Below are 12295 nucleotides of genomic sequence, written 5' to 3'. Positions count from 1 at the left end.
CTTCCACTCGATTGTCCAAGGCCTTCTTGGAGCCACGGCGTGACTCTCCAGGTCACACCGTCCCGCAACCCCAGGAGTACGGACGGCCCGCACCTCAAAACCCTCCAGAAGGACACAACCCTGTCGCTCTCGGGTACCTCCAAACACCCCGGATCTCGCCTCCAACCCCTCCCACTATGCCGGACTTCCTTAAAGCTCTTCGTCTCGGACCGCACCCCTCCCCACAACAGCCACCTAGCTCATGCCAGGTCTGCGAGCTGCCTGTCCCGCCCATCTCTGTACCTGGCCCTTATCACCTGCTCGGGGTATGCTGAGAGAGCTGGTACCCCGACAATTCACTCCAGCGTGTGGGGAGTAGATCAGGAAATGGGAATGCAAATGAAAGAGCAGGACGGCAACACTAGAAACCAGAGAGGCTGAGACATTACAGAAGAGTATACTTCCCCCTCTCAACTGTGTCTCGTTACATTCGTATCAAGTACCTTATACTTTAAAAATAACACCTCTGTATCTGCTTCCCGTAAGATTCTCCAGAAGCTGTGTGATGGCGGGGTGGGGGGGGACATGACCACCTCCCACGTGAGGCTGAGCAGACAGACTCAGGGAGACCGAGAACTAGTGCCTGTAGTCCTGTTCTCGATGAGACCAAGAACAAGCAGAACCTGGATGCCTGGACACAGGGCCTTCGTCACAGACTGCATTTGGTAAATTGCACCAACACCATGACCCAATGACAGGCAATGGGACATGGTCGACTATATATAAAGAACAGACAGTAACAGCACAAGGGCCAAGAAACCCTTGGGCAGAAACGATTAATGCAATAGACTGCTGACTCGGCATTTTATCGGCATGAGTGAGAGGCTCCGTGCTCCTTCCCTCCTCACACCAGAGAACACCTAGTGAGCTCTGTGTTCACTGTTCTCAGACTTTATACTTATGAATCCATTCATCCTCGTATGAAGCCCACGTGTTAGAAAGTGGTTTGGTCCCCACTTTATAGATGTGGAAACGGAAACACAGTAAGGTTAAGTAACGTGGCCAACATCCCGTGCAATTCACGGTGATGAAGTCAGAATTTTCACCAGGGCAGTTTGGCTGCACAGCCAGGTTTCTGGACCAGTGTGCTACCTTCTCCTATAGCACACGTCTTATCCTGCTCGTGTGGTCTTCCACGTGACTATTCTGGTACAGAACACCACCTCTGTGATAGAAAGAGCACGAACAGCCACCTTGATACACGGCCTCGTTACGGGTACTGTGGTAACATCCATACATGAACCTATTACATATTCACACACCCCCCCCCCAAAAGACTATTTTCTTCATCGAGGAAATAAGAAACAGGCCCAAGACCACGGGCCTTGTAAATGGCACAGCTCCCACAGGCGGGACTCTGTTCTGACCCAAAGTCCAGCCCCCGCACTTGACCGGCCCGGCACACGCTCTGGATTGGCGGGAAACCACACCTCACGGGCCCCAGGTGTCCCTCCCCTGACGTTCCCACAGCAGGGAGGGAGAGAAGGTGGCGCTGTGCAGAAGTTACTAATGAGGAGGGGTGTCCACGGGGTCAAAACAAGAGAGGACGGGCCTCCACAGGGCACTTACGTGGGCACGGCGTGCGCAGACACACAGCATTCAGCTACCGCTGTGGTTCTTCTACACACCGCTTCTTGGCTCTCGTGTGCCATGGCACCCGAGACCAGACAGGCCGAGGTGACAAAGCCTACCGTGCGTGCATCTTTCTTAGTCTTGTACTTAGCTGAGTGTCACACATAATCAAGAAGTGAAACAGTGGCTTTGTGGGAGAAAGCTGTGCCTACAAAAATCTACTTGCCATTAATATAAGCAAAATACCGATTAGCTTTTTTACGTTGTAACTTTTACACCCAGGGGAGAAAACCATACACCACGGGGGAGGTATTTATATAACATGGTCATCTGATTACAATAAAACAGATTCCAATTACCTTGACAGAATCCAGTAAACTCCTAGGAAAAAATCGCTTCAAACCAACATCTTTTCTGAAATATAAAAAGAAGCGTATTAACAAACAACACCACCAAATCAATTAATATAATGACATTGTTGCAAGAACATAAAAGCAATTTAAATTCTTTGTCCTTCCATATAGCATTCAAGAAGGAAGGAAATAGAACAAAGCTCCCATTTACCAGCACAGTCATGGAAGGGGTGGGACAAATCATTCTCTGGACGTGAGTAGAAAATACCAGTACAAGTTGGTTTCAGCAGAACGTCTCTTTCCCTTTTACCCCTCACTGCTGACGAGCCTTGTACACACAGCGCCTCTCGGCGAGCACGGTGTAGGAACACGCCGCCGGAAGGGTCAGCCTCGCAAACGCCAGTTTCAACTGGGGGACAGAGTTGCAGAGAAAGCCGACTGGCCAGAGTAGGAAAAGGTCTGGGATAAACCATGGAAGTTTAAAAAACATTTCTTGAAGTAATCCTAAAAGGCGACTAGTTTGTTTAAGTAAACCATTTCTGATGAAGGGACTCGTTTGGCTAACCACATTTTATCACCTGTGTTCCACACAGGAAACCGAACTCAAGAAATCAGGGGATCTGTCTAATGTCAGAAGGCTAAATGTGTGGAAATGCTAGAAGGCCCCGTGACTTTCTGTAGATCAGGCTGCAGAACTGGTCATTACTATCGCCTATCGAGAGCCTCAAAGCGCTCTGGCCGAGAAAACAGACCAGAAAGACTTGATCACTCTCCGTTTCCACAGTCCCTTTGGTGCCAAGGGCACCGGGATCTTTGGCCACTAGATGGCCCTCATGTGCCACACAAAATCGCGCCTCTGCAGACCTTACCGCCTGTCGGGAGACAGGTAGAGGGTATAAAAGGATCAAGAAGGAAAACACTGGCACGGTGGTATCTTTTCAGAATTACATAAGGAAAGCTAAATGGAAAATATTAAAAGCTGATACGAAAGGGGTGACTTCTTTCTCCGTAATTTTAAGTTAGCTGTCATTATCAACAAAACTACAGAATCATGCAGCATTTACGTGGCTGATCCCCTATCCAAACATTTCAATCTCCTATTCTATAATCTGACTACTACTTAGCACCTAAACCAACAAACTCCTTGCTAAACCCAAAACTGGCTTCGGTCCCCATTCTTTTCACTGTTACTGTTATTATGTTCACTGCATCCTTATAAAAACTCTCTCTCAACATACCGTTTCCTGGTTCCACTTACTCAGTTAATTCATACAACCCACTTGTTTTTATTATATTTTCATTTATTATATTTTTCATGTATTCATTTACTATCTTTTATTACATTTTTCATTTACTATACTTTCCATTTATTTTTCTAACCACCTCCCTTTGTAACTCCCCTGGCTGATCCTTTCAGCTCCGCTGAAATCTGTGCTGAGAGGCTGTAAAAGAGGGACAGTGTCCCCCCCAGGGCCTTCCCTTCCTCGCTGCACAAACAGACAGGAATTTTGCATTAAGGGCTTGGGTGCTAATCACCAGGGAAGTAGCAGGACAAGCACGTAGAGAGAAGCAGCCTAGAGTCCCGAGGCGCTATTCCCCAGCGTTTCCTCCCCTATTCTCCTTTCAGGGCAACTGCTCCCTCATAGAAAGCACCTTCCATACAGAGAGATCTGGACGGGAATCCTCGCCTCGCCACAGGACAGATGTGGCTGTTACTAAACACCTAGAGACCCAAGGTTACCTGTTCGTAAAATGGGAACGCTGCTTCCTGCGGCAAACAGTGGTGCCGAGAATGCAGCAGGAACGTGTCAAGTCCCTATGACTCCAAGGGGGCAGTTTCCTTTCCTCCAGAAATACCACCGATGCCCCTCCTGTCTGGTCAGAGTTTGGCCCACATGCCTGACTCCCTGTTGTCTGAGCAGAGCAAGGTGTGACCCTTTTCTGCCATAAGCAGAACACACGGTGGGGGAGGGGGAGGACAGCCGGAAGAGCAGGTGGGAGGAAGGCCGGCAGGTGCCCAGGGAAGGGGCTGGGGTGGGGTGGGCAGCAGAGGAAGTGACAGGCGAAGAGATTCGGGTCTTCCGGACACAAGGCTGTTAGTGCCCAATGACTGGACACATGTGAGAGGACCCCTCGCCCCGAGAAGGGGGGGCTGGGGGCAGGTCTGTTTCAGACACGGCGGGTGCAAGCAAGGTGTACCTCCTGGTGGGGGTTTCGAGGAGGCAGTAGGCCACCAAAGTGCCGGGGTGAGGGGAGGCCCAGGGCGGGACTGTCCTCCTCCCGACTGTGAGACCAGAACTGCCACAAGTCAACCGCGTGATGCATCCACTTTTCGTGGAGTCAAGTGGAGAGCAAAGGATTTATCATACTCGTTTCTGTCACAGATGGGAACATTAAACAGGGACCAAGAGGGCCGTATGTTTTGTGAAAAATGAGAGAGGGATACTTTGTGAAAATGAAGGCGATTCCTAGGCATTACTTTTACTTCCAAGATGAAGACAACTCCATCTCGGGGGGGGGGGGGGGGGTGCGAAGCTAAGACCAACTAATGCTAACAAGTGTAGCTTTTCCAACTACTTCGAGCAATGGCTCTGTAACTTTCGTCCACGTGCTAGAGGTCTTTTAAATGTGACACGTGGCAAGGAGAAAATAAAAATGAGGCTCAAGTAAGCAAAGCCAGTGAAAAAATTCAACAACACATTTCCATTCATGTAATCAGGAAGCCAGTCTGCTTTGGGCTTCGTGGTGGGGACGCCAGAAACCCCAGCAGCGCCTCAGGCGTTCTAGGTTTTAGGGAGGGCCTATTACAGACATCTAAATTTAGACCCTCTCTTAGGACCCCCCGCAGGAACAGGCAGCCTGTCCCACTTTCAATACGAGGCCGCCTCTGCAAGCCATGCGCCCGGCTATGGACACGACGTGCCCGCTCATCTGCAGGCTCGAGCTTGGCTTCTGGCGCCGTAGAACTCACTGGAACCCAAGCTCCACAACTGTCGGACGACGTGAATCGAACAGATCCTACTTCTACATCGTAAACACAATACAACTTGGTTATAAGACCTTTGTTGTGAGGTAGTTCCTTACTACATAAATGATTGTCAAAGGGCAGATCCTAAATTCACATAAATTCATTTGACAAAAAATTATCTACAAGGACCTTTTAGATTCCTGCCAAACCCCAATTCCCAAACTCAGGCACAAGGTTTTCAATTTCCACACGAGTTCAAAGGAACCTTCCTAACCTACAGACAGCTGACAAGATAGTAACATTCGGTGAGAGCCATACTGTTCACTACAGTAGCCATGTGAAGCAATTTAAATGAGTTAAAATTAATCTAAAAATCCAGTTTCCCAAACCACAAGAGACTCTCAACAACAGAGGACAAACAGGGTTGATGGCGGGAGGGGGTGGGGCATGGGCTAGCCGGGCGATGGGGACCAAGGAGGGCACCTGTCTTGATGAGCCCTGGGTGGTGGGCAGAAGTGAGGACTCAACTGAATTCTACTCCTGAAGTTATATATTAACTAACTAAAACTTAAATACAAGTAAACCAACAAAATAAAAATCTAGTTCCCTGTCGCTGGGGTGACATCTCAGGGGCTCGGTGGCCTCACGGGGCCGGCTGGGCACACAGACACTTCCACCACTGTAGGCCGCTGCGCTGGGTCCAGGACTGGAGGCACCCTGACCGTCCTGGGCCCGGGGCCGCGGGCCGAGGTCTCCTCAGGAAGGGCAGGGGTGATGCCGGGTACAGCCGCATGGCCACTGTGGGACATCCACGCGGGGCTCGAACCTCCCGAAGCCCTGAAACAAGGAGCAGGGTGCCCGCAGCTCTTCCGGGAGGGAGCTGGGACCGCCTGTCTACGTGAGCCATGTTCTTCCCACTTTGCTCTCAGGAATGGCAGCTTTCTAGCCATTTAGTCTCTAAGATGCAAATTCTTTTTCCCTGAAGCTTCCAGGAAACCAAGGCTGTGCTCGTTTTCTTGCTCATACTGGGCGCCACATCAGATAACGGGCAGAAGAACCACACGCTCCCTCTTCCCAAGTGAGACCCAGTGTAAACAGCCAACCGCACGGAAGGTGCCGTCAGACAGCAAGGTTCCCAAACCAGTAAATATACTGGTTGAGATTTAGGGTTCCTGGGACTCAAAACTGTATTTGTGATGAATTTTAAACCAGAATCCTCTTGATGAATGTTGAATTTACCTCTGTCCTTCACAGGAAATACTTAAACCACTACTGATGGACAGGACTTCCTTCTCTTTCCCTTTTGCTCAACTTCAAACAAAGCTGTGCCTTCCCACGTCTCAGGGCCAACGACCCGCGTCCCAGTGCTGCCCACACCCCTCCCTCCGGCAGGTGCAGAGGCACCTGCTCCAGCAGTCCTCCCCTCCCTCAGCGCCTTCTTGACCCCTGGGTCTACCACGCACCAAGAAGAACTCTCCAGGGCGCACCGGGTCCTGCCTAGACACTCCCAGCCAGCGGCCCTGACCTGCACACGTGTCTCCAAGTCTCCAGACCCACAACACAGCAGGCTTTTGGAGACCTGAGTACAGAATTAGCTTCACTCTCAAGAAGTTCTTCCGTCAAAGATGAATTTATTTCCCCTTTGGCACTACTTCTGAGAACACTGAGACCTTGGTTAACTAATCCTCTGTGGACATAATTCCTCAAAGATGTAAAGCCCGGGAAAAAAAAGCAACCAAAACTGATGTTAAAAATATAACTAAAGTGTGCATTTTCATATAGTATCTCTCTCATCCTTGCCCCAAAACTCTCAGAACTGAGTATCTTTAATATAAAAATACTACTGAGATATCTAACCTCTAAAATACCTTAGGCCTCTTAAAAACTGATAAATACAAAAATTCTCTAATTGCAGTAGAGACGGCTGTCTTTTGGCCGGGTCCAGTACTGTGCTCCTCCCTTGCAGCCAGGTGTGGCCATGTGACTGAGACTCAGCCGCCGTCCCTCCAAGGGACAGTACTCTGTACATACCCGTGTCCTTGCAGGGAGGGGAGACAGAGAGAATGCCCGCCTCTTCCTCCTCTGTGGGGCTGAAGTACAAATGTGACTGGGTCACGGGGTGGTAGGCCACGGATGCTGGGATGGCCAGATTAAAGAGGCCTGGCACCCTGGTGACGAGCGCTGACCACCTAGGCCTGTTCTGTATGAAAGAGAGATGACCTTCTGTCTTAGTCAAGAACTGTCGATTCATGCCAAATCTGTCAGCGGCTTCTTCTCTGATTACATAGGCAGCTAAAAAAGCACTAGATTGCTATTAAGAAAAAAGACAACGAAAACAGTGCAAAATTATAATTTGCTTCAGTTAATTTTAAATCATGAATTTGTTTTCATTCAAGAAATACTGGGGGGCACCTGGGTGGTGTAGTCAGTTAGGCATCCGACTCTTGATCTCGGCTCAGGTCATTATCTCACTGTTCGCGAGTTCGAGCCCCTAGTCGGGCTCTGTACTGATGGCACAGCGCCTGCTTGGGATTCGGTCTCTCCTTCTCTCTGCCCCTCCCCTACTTGTGCATGCGCATACTCTCTCTCTAAAAATAAACAAACTTAAAATAATTAAAAAAAAAAAAAAAGAAATGCCAATGGATGGAACACCTATAAACGTCAGACACCGCTAGGTGCTGGGGCGGCAGGAGGGCCCCCATCCATGCAGCTGACAATTAGCAGAGGACAGAGACAAGGACACCCACAATTGCAGAGAGATACATTACATGCAAAGACGACTGAGAACACATTTCTTAAAAAGGCAAACCACTTAAGAAGGAAATGAGCAGAAGTGAGAAGCTAAATAGTTCATTTAAGATAATTTTTTCGCAATTCTGTAGTTTTTGACAAGAATCCCTGGTATGTAAAATTATTTCTTCAACAATATCACAGTCAGAAAGGTAATTTAAACCCAGTTGTATTAGCTTATTCTGGTTAATCTGTCATTGTCATGATGCAGTTGTTAACCTTGAGATACAAAACATGTTTCTTCAAATCTCCGCTCTGACCGCCCGTGGCAGCGCCTTCCTCTCCCGCCCCCACCTGTGCTCATAAAGGCGTAAATGGAGTCTCATCCCTGCACACGCCCCGTGCCCTGAAAGCATGCGTCTGCAGGAGGGCACGATCCCAGGCCAGGGGGGTCACTGCCACATGTCTCCCCTTTGCCTGCAGACAGGGCACTCTGGTTCTGCCAAGGTTGCAAAGGCCTGGAAAGAAAGACTTACTCTTTGGTTGTTTGAAGGAAAACCAGAGAAGTCCCTACAAAGTGCTAGAAACTGGCCAGTGGCCTTCAGTGCGATCCAACACAGCTATTTAGAAGGGCGGTAAAGTTGGAGGGGGCTTCTCCACTAGGCTGTGAACAAAGGAGATTGTCTTTAAATCTCCTGACAGAAACTAAGCAACATGTGGACGATTGCACAATTTTTCTCCTTACTGGCAAGGAAAGAGAGAACCCTTAAACAGACTAATAGGAAATGTGATATTCTGCGTTCTCTTTGACAAAACATACACCTTCCTAAGTGGTTCCAGCAGCACTCAGGAGGAAAGAGAAAAGCCAAGGCCCCGCAGGCCTGGGGTGGCCAGGTCCCTGGGGCAGGACGGCCAGAGTCTGCTCAGAGCCGGGCCACCCTCAGCCGGCACTGCATCTAAAGCCCTGGCCCCAGCCTTCCCGGCAGCTGTGCGGGAAGACAACAGAGGGGACCGCCGTACACATTTTTAAAGTATTGAGAAAGTACCTAGAATTATTCACCTTTCAAGATGACAGAAACAGAACTTTACTACCAAAGATACACGTAAAAGATTTTCTAAATAATATACTTTACGAAAAAGGGAAACTGACGCCAGAAGGCCGGCTGAGCTAGAGCAGAGAGCGTACAGGCAGGTGGGTGCACAGACCTCGCCCGGCAGGCCCTCCGTGCCAGGGGTGAGGAGTGCCGGGACCGCCGGCCGCGTGAACCCGTGCGGGGCCCGGACCCGAGGGCGGTGCAGCTGAGCCTGTCATGCCTGGCTCTCCAAGAAGCCCCCTGGAGCCCCGCCTGCCCAAGCTCGGACCACCGGGCTCTGATTCAAGGCACTGGGAGGCTTGAGTGAGTCAGAGTCACAGAGGACTGACACAGTCCTGGCACCATCATATGCACGCACGTGCAGCAAGAGGTTCCTGGACAAAGAGCAGATCGCATCCCAAGGAAAGAACTTCCAGAACTGAAAAGTATCAACGGGGAAACGAAACATGAGCTGACGAGGTATGACAGAAAGACGGATGGCTTCCCAAGGACAGATCCGAGGACGGGACACACTCATGACACAGCCAGAAACAGAGATGGGAAATGGTTCAGAGCTGCCAAGGTCCAAATGTCCCAGCTGACAGTTCCAGAGCTCACGGCATCACCTCCCGGATGAGAGATGCAAACCCGCAGAGCCAAGCAGTCGGTCCCATTCCCAGCTGGGCGAGGAGACGAACGCAAGCTCAAGGCAGGGGCGAAGCTGGAGGAGCAGCCAGAGAGAAATGGCGGCAGACGTGTCAGCAGCCATCCTGGACTGTCACCCCTTGAGCGTGGACAAGGAACACGCGTCAAGGGGGACACCGGAAGAGTGGGCCGAGGTAAACACAAGAACGTTTAAGAGACACAGTGGGAAGCATGCAGCCAAGTCAACAACATCCGCCTGAAATCATAACATCTAACACGTGGGCTTTCAGCAGAGGCAGAACTAACATAAGGGAAGCGGCGCGCGAGCTGGAAGGAGCCACAGAGAGTCAGGATGTCCCAAGGTCCTTGTGCTCCAGAAGAGAGGATTAAGATAATTTTATTTACTTATAATTTTTTATGTTTATTTTCAAGAGAGAGAGAGTGTGTGCAAGAAGGGGAAGGGCAGAGAGAGAGGGAGACACAGAATCCAGAGCAGACCCCAGGCTCTGAGCTGTGAGCACACAGCCTGACGTGGGGCTCGAACTCACAAGCTGTGAGATCATGACCGGAGCTGAAGTCAGATACTCAACCGACTGAGCCACCCGGGCACCCAAGATAATTTTAAATCTAGATGTGGTTAACATAGAAGGCTAAAACCTAAGGGTAACTAATGAAAGAACAGAAATGGTTTATAAATTTCCGAATCATTAGAGACGAAAGTTTGGAATAAGAAAACCAATTAAGAAATAGACATCAAAAGAAAAAGCCACACACTTACATGTACACACACAAATCCCCTCCACAAAAGACAAAGTTAAAAAAAAAATAAAGACAACAGAAATAAAGACAACACAAGCCAGTCCAAACGCATCAGTCATACTAATAAACACAAATATATTAAACCCATCAGTTAAAAGAAAAGATTTATTAATTAGCAAACTGGATTTGAGAAATCCCGCTCTATGAAGCTTACAAGAGACATGCCTGAAAGTATAAGGATGTGAAAAAGTGGGCAGTAATATATAAGAAAAGGAAATGGAAACCAGGCCAGTGCTAACCTAAAGAAGACCAAACAGACTTTAGGGGGAAAGCCCCCCGGAACAAGAAAGCACGATTAGGCACACCAAGAGCAACCGAACAAGGACACGAGATTCGGGAAGATAAACACTCTGTGTGTTCCAATAAAAAAGCACAAACATAAAGCAAACATGGAGTGAAATCGGCAGAGCTCCCGTCACACAGAGAAACACGCCTTCTCAGTCGCTGACAGGTCGGCAGACAAAATACCAGGAAAGACAGACACTCACAAGCTTGAACAGAAAATGCATTTTTAAAAGCACACTACAACATCCTGTGCTGTACACATACAGCAGAAGGTTAACAGTAGAGTCTGGGCGGCGGACAGGCATGTGCATGCTGCTCAGGCCTTTCAACTTGCTGTGTGTCTGAATTTTTTCGTAGTAAGTGACTGGAAGGAAATGACCTTACACCAGCCTACAAAGACAGTCTCTACAAAAGCCAAAGAAGCTGTTACCACACAGACCCTTAAAAAGAACTCCTTAAAAAAATTAGCTGCACATTTGCAAATGTGAAGATCGAAATAAATCCACAAAAGTTTTAGAATAAACATCAGGTCTAGGGCGCCTGGGTGGCCCAGTTGGTTAAGCGTCCGACTTCGGCTCAGGTCATGATCTCGGGTCCGTGGGTTCAAGCCCCACGTCGGGCTCTGTGCGGACAACTCAGAGCCTGGAACCTCCTTAGGATTCTGTGTCTCCCTCTCTCTGCCCCTCCCCTGCTCGTGCTCTGTCTCTCTCTGTCTCTCAAAAATAAACAAACATTAAGAAAAAATTAAGACAAACCAGAATAAACATCAAGTCTTGAAATTCAAAACCGAAATGAAAATGCTGGCACATTTTACTACACTAAAAAAAAACAAAGAAAAAAAGGGGCAACTGGATGGCTCAGTTAGTGGAGTCAATGACTCCTGATTTCAGCTCAGGTCATGACTCCAGGGTCATGGGATCAAGCCCTGTATTGGGCTCCTTGCGGAGCCTGGAGCCTGAGATTCTCTGTCTGCCCCTCTCCCTGGCACATGTGCGCGCGCTCTCTCTCTCTCTCTCTCTCTCTCTCTCTCTCTCAAAAAAACCCACAAACAATAAAACACAAAATAAGAACAAGTCCTGTGTGATGAAAGCCGTCTGATCGCAGTTGACGGACAAAGACAATTTGGGAAGAACATACAGAACAAATACTATAAACACAGTTAATATGACAAAAACCTCTTAAGAAAAAAACATAAATATACTGGAAAAACTGGTAAGAAATACAGCCAATTAAAAAAAAAGGAATATGAAGTGGCCCACGTATGGGAAGGTGTTCAACAGTAATCGGCCTGAAGTACATAAAACAAGCTATTATTTGTTGTCCAACAGGCCAAACGAACATCGCCTCGTGCGCCTCACCCGTCTGGTGGACGGAGGCGCTGATGTGCAGTCACTCAAAACGTGTCTCCAGGCTGCTCGTCTGTTAAACCACATGCTGCATGCGCTAAGAATATTCGTGAAGACTGAGACCGCGAAGGTGGCTGACACTAACTGCTGGGATCCACACACTTTTACGTTAGGTGACGGGGTGGTTCCGATGTTCTCCGGCTGGAATGTATTACTATCTCTGTACACACGTAAAAACTATTTACTTCCAAAGGCTCAAAGCTAAGTTAACAGATGCACCCTGAAATTCCTTTATGTGCTTTCTTCTTACTAAAACTCTGCAGTGACCGTACACAGTATGGTGTTCATGCCGCCTGGCGAGCTCCGGCCGGACCGTGATCACAGCGGGAAGGACGGGCATACATGAAGTCGGGGCCGGCACAAGTCCGCACGAGGACCCCGGAGCACACAGTGAGGACAGTCCGT

At 48.9% G+C, this 12295-nt stretch overlaps 1 protein-coding gene across 10 annotated transcripts in view; it reads right to left on the bottom strand.

Annotated features, from left to right (window-relative positions):
- The window catches only part of PTK2 (protein tyrosine kinase 2), a 232473-nt gene that overhangs the window by 116260 nt on the left and 103918 nt on the right, over positions 1-12295 (bottom strand). For 8 of the 10 annotated variants that reach the window (XM_049633432.1, XM_049633430.1, XM_049633442.1 and 5 more), the window contains one exon: positions 1971-2025. The exons of the other annotated variants lie outside the window; for them this stretch is intronic. In XM_049633432.1, coding sequence (XP_049489389.1) covers positions 1971-2025 — 55 coding nt within the window. The remainder of the gene's footprint in view (positions 1-1970; positions 2026-12295) is intronic. 10 annotated transcript variants of the gene reach the window in all.

This window comes from Panthera uncia, chromosome F2 (assembly GCF_023721935.1).
Source record: "Panthera uncia isolate 11264 chromosome F2, Puncia_PCG_1.0, whole genome shotgun sequence".
In the NCBI taxonomy this organism is placed as follows: Eukaryota; Metazoa; Chordata; class Mammalia; order Carnivora; family Felidae; genus Panthera; species Panthera uncia.
The sequence above is the reverse complement of the archived record's forward strand: the minus strand, read 5'-3'. Positions and strand labels throughout refer to the sequence as shown.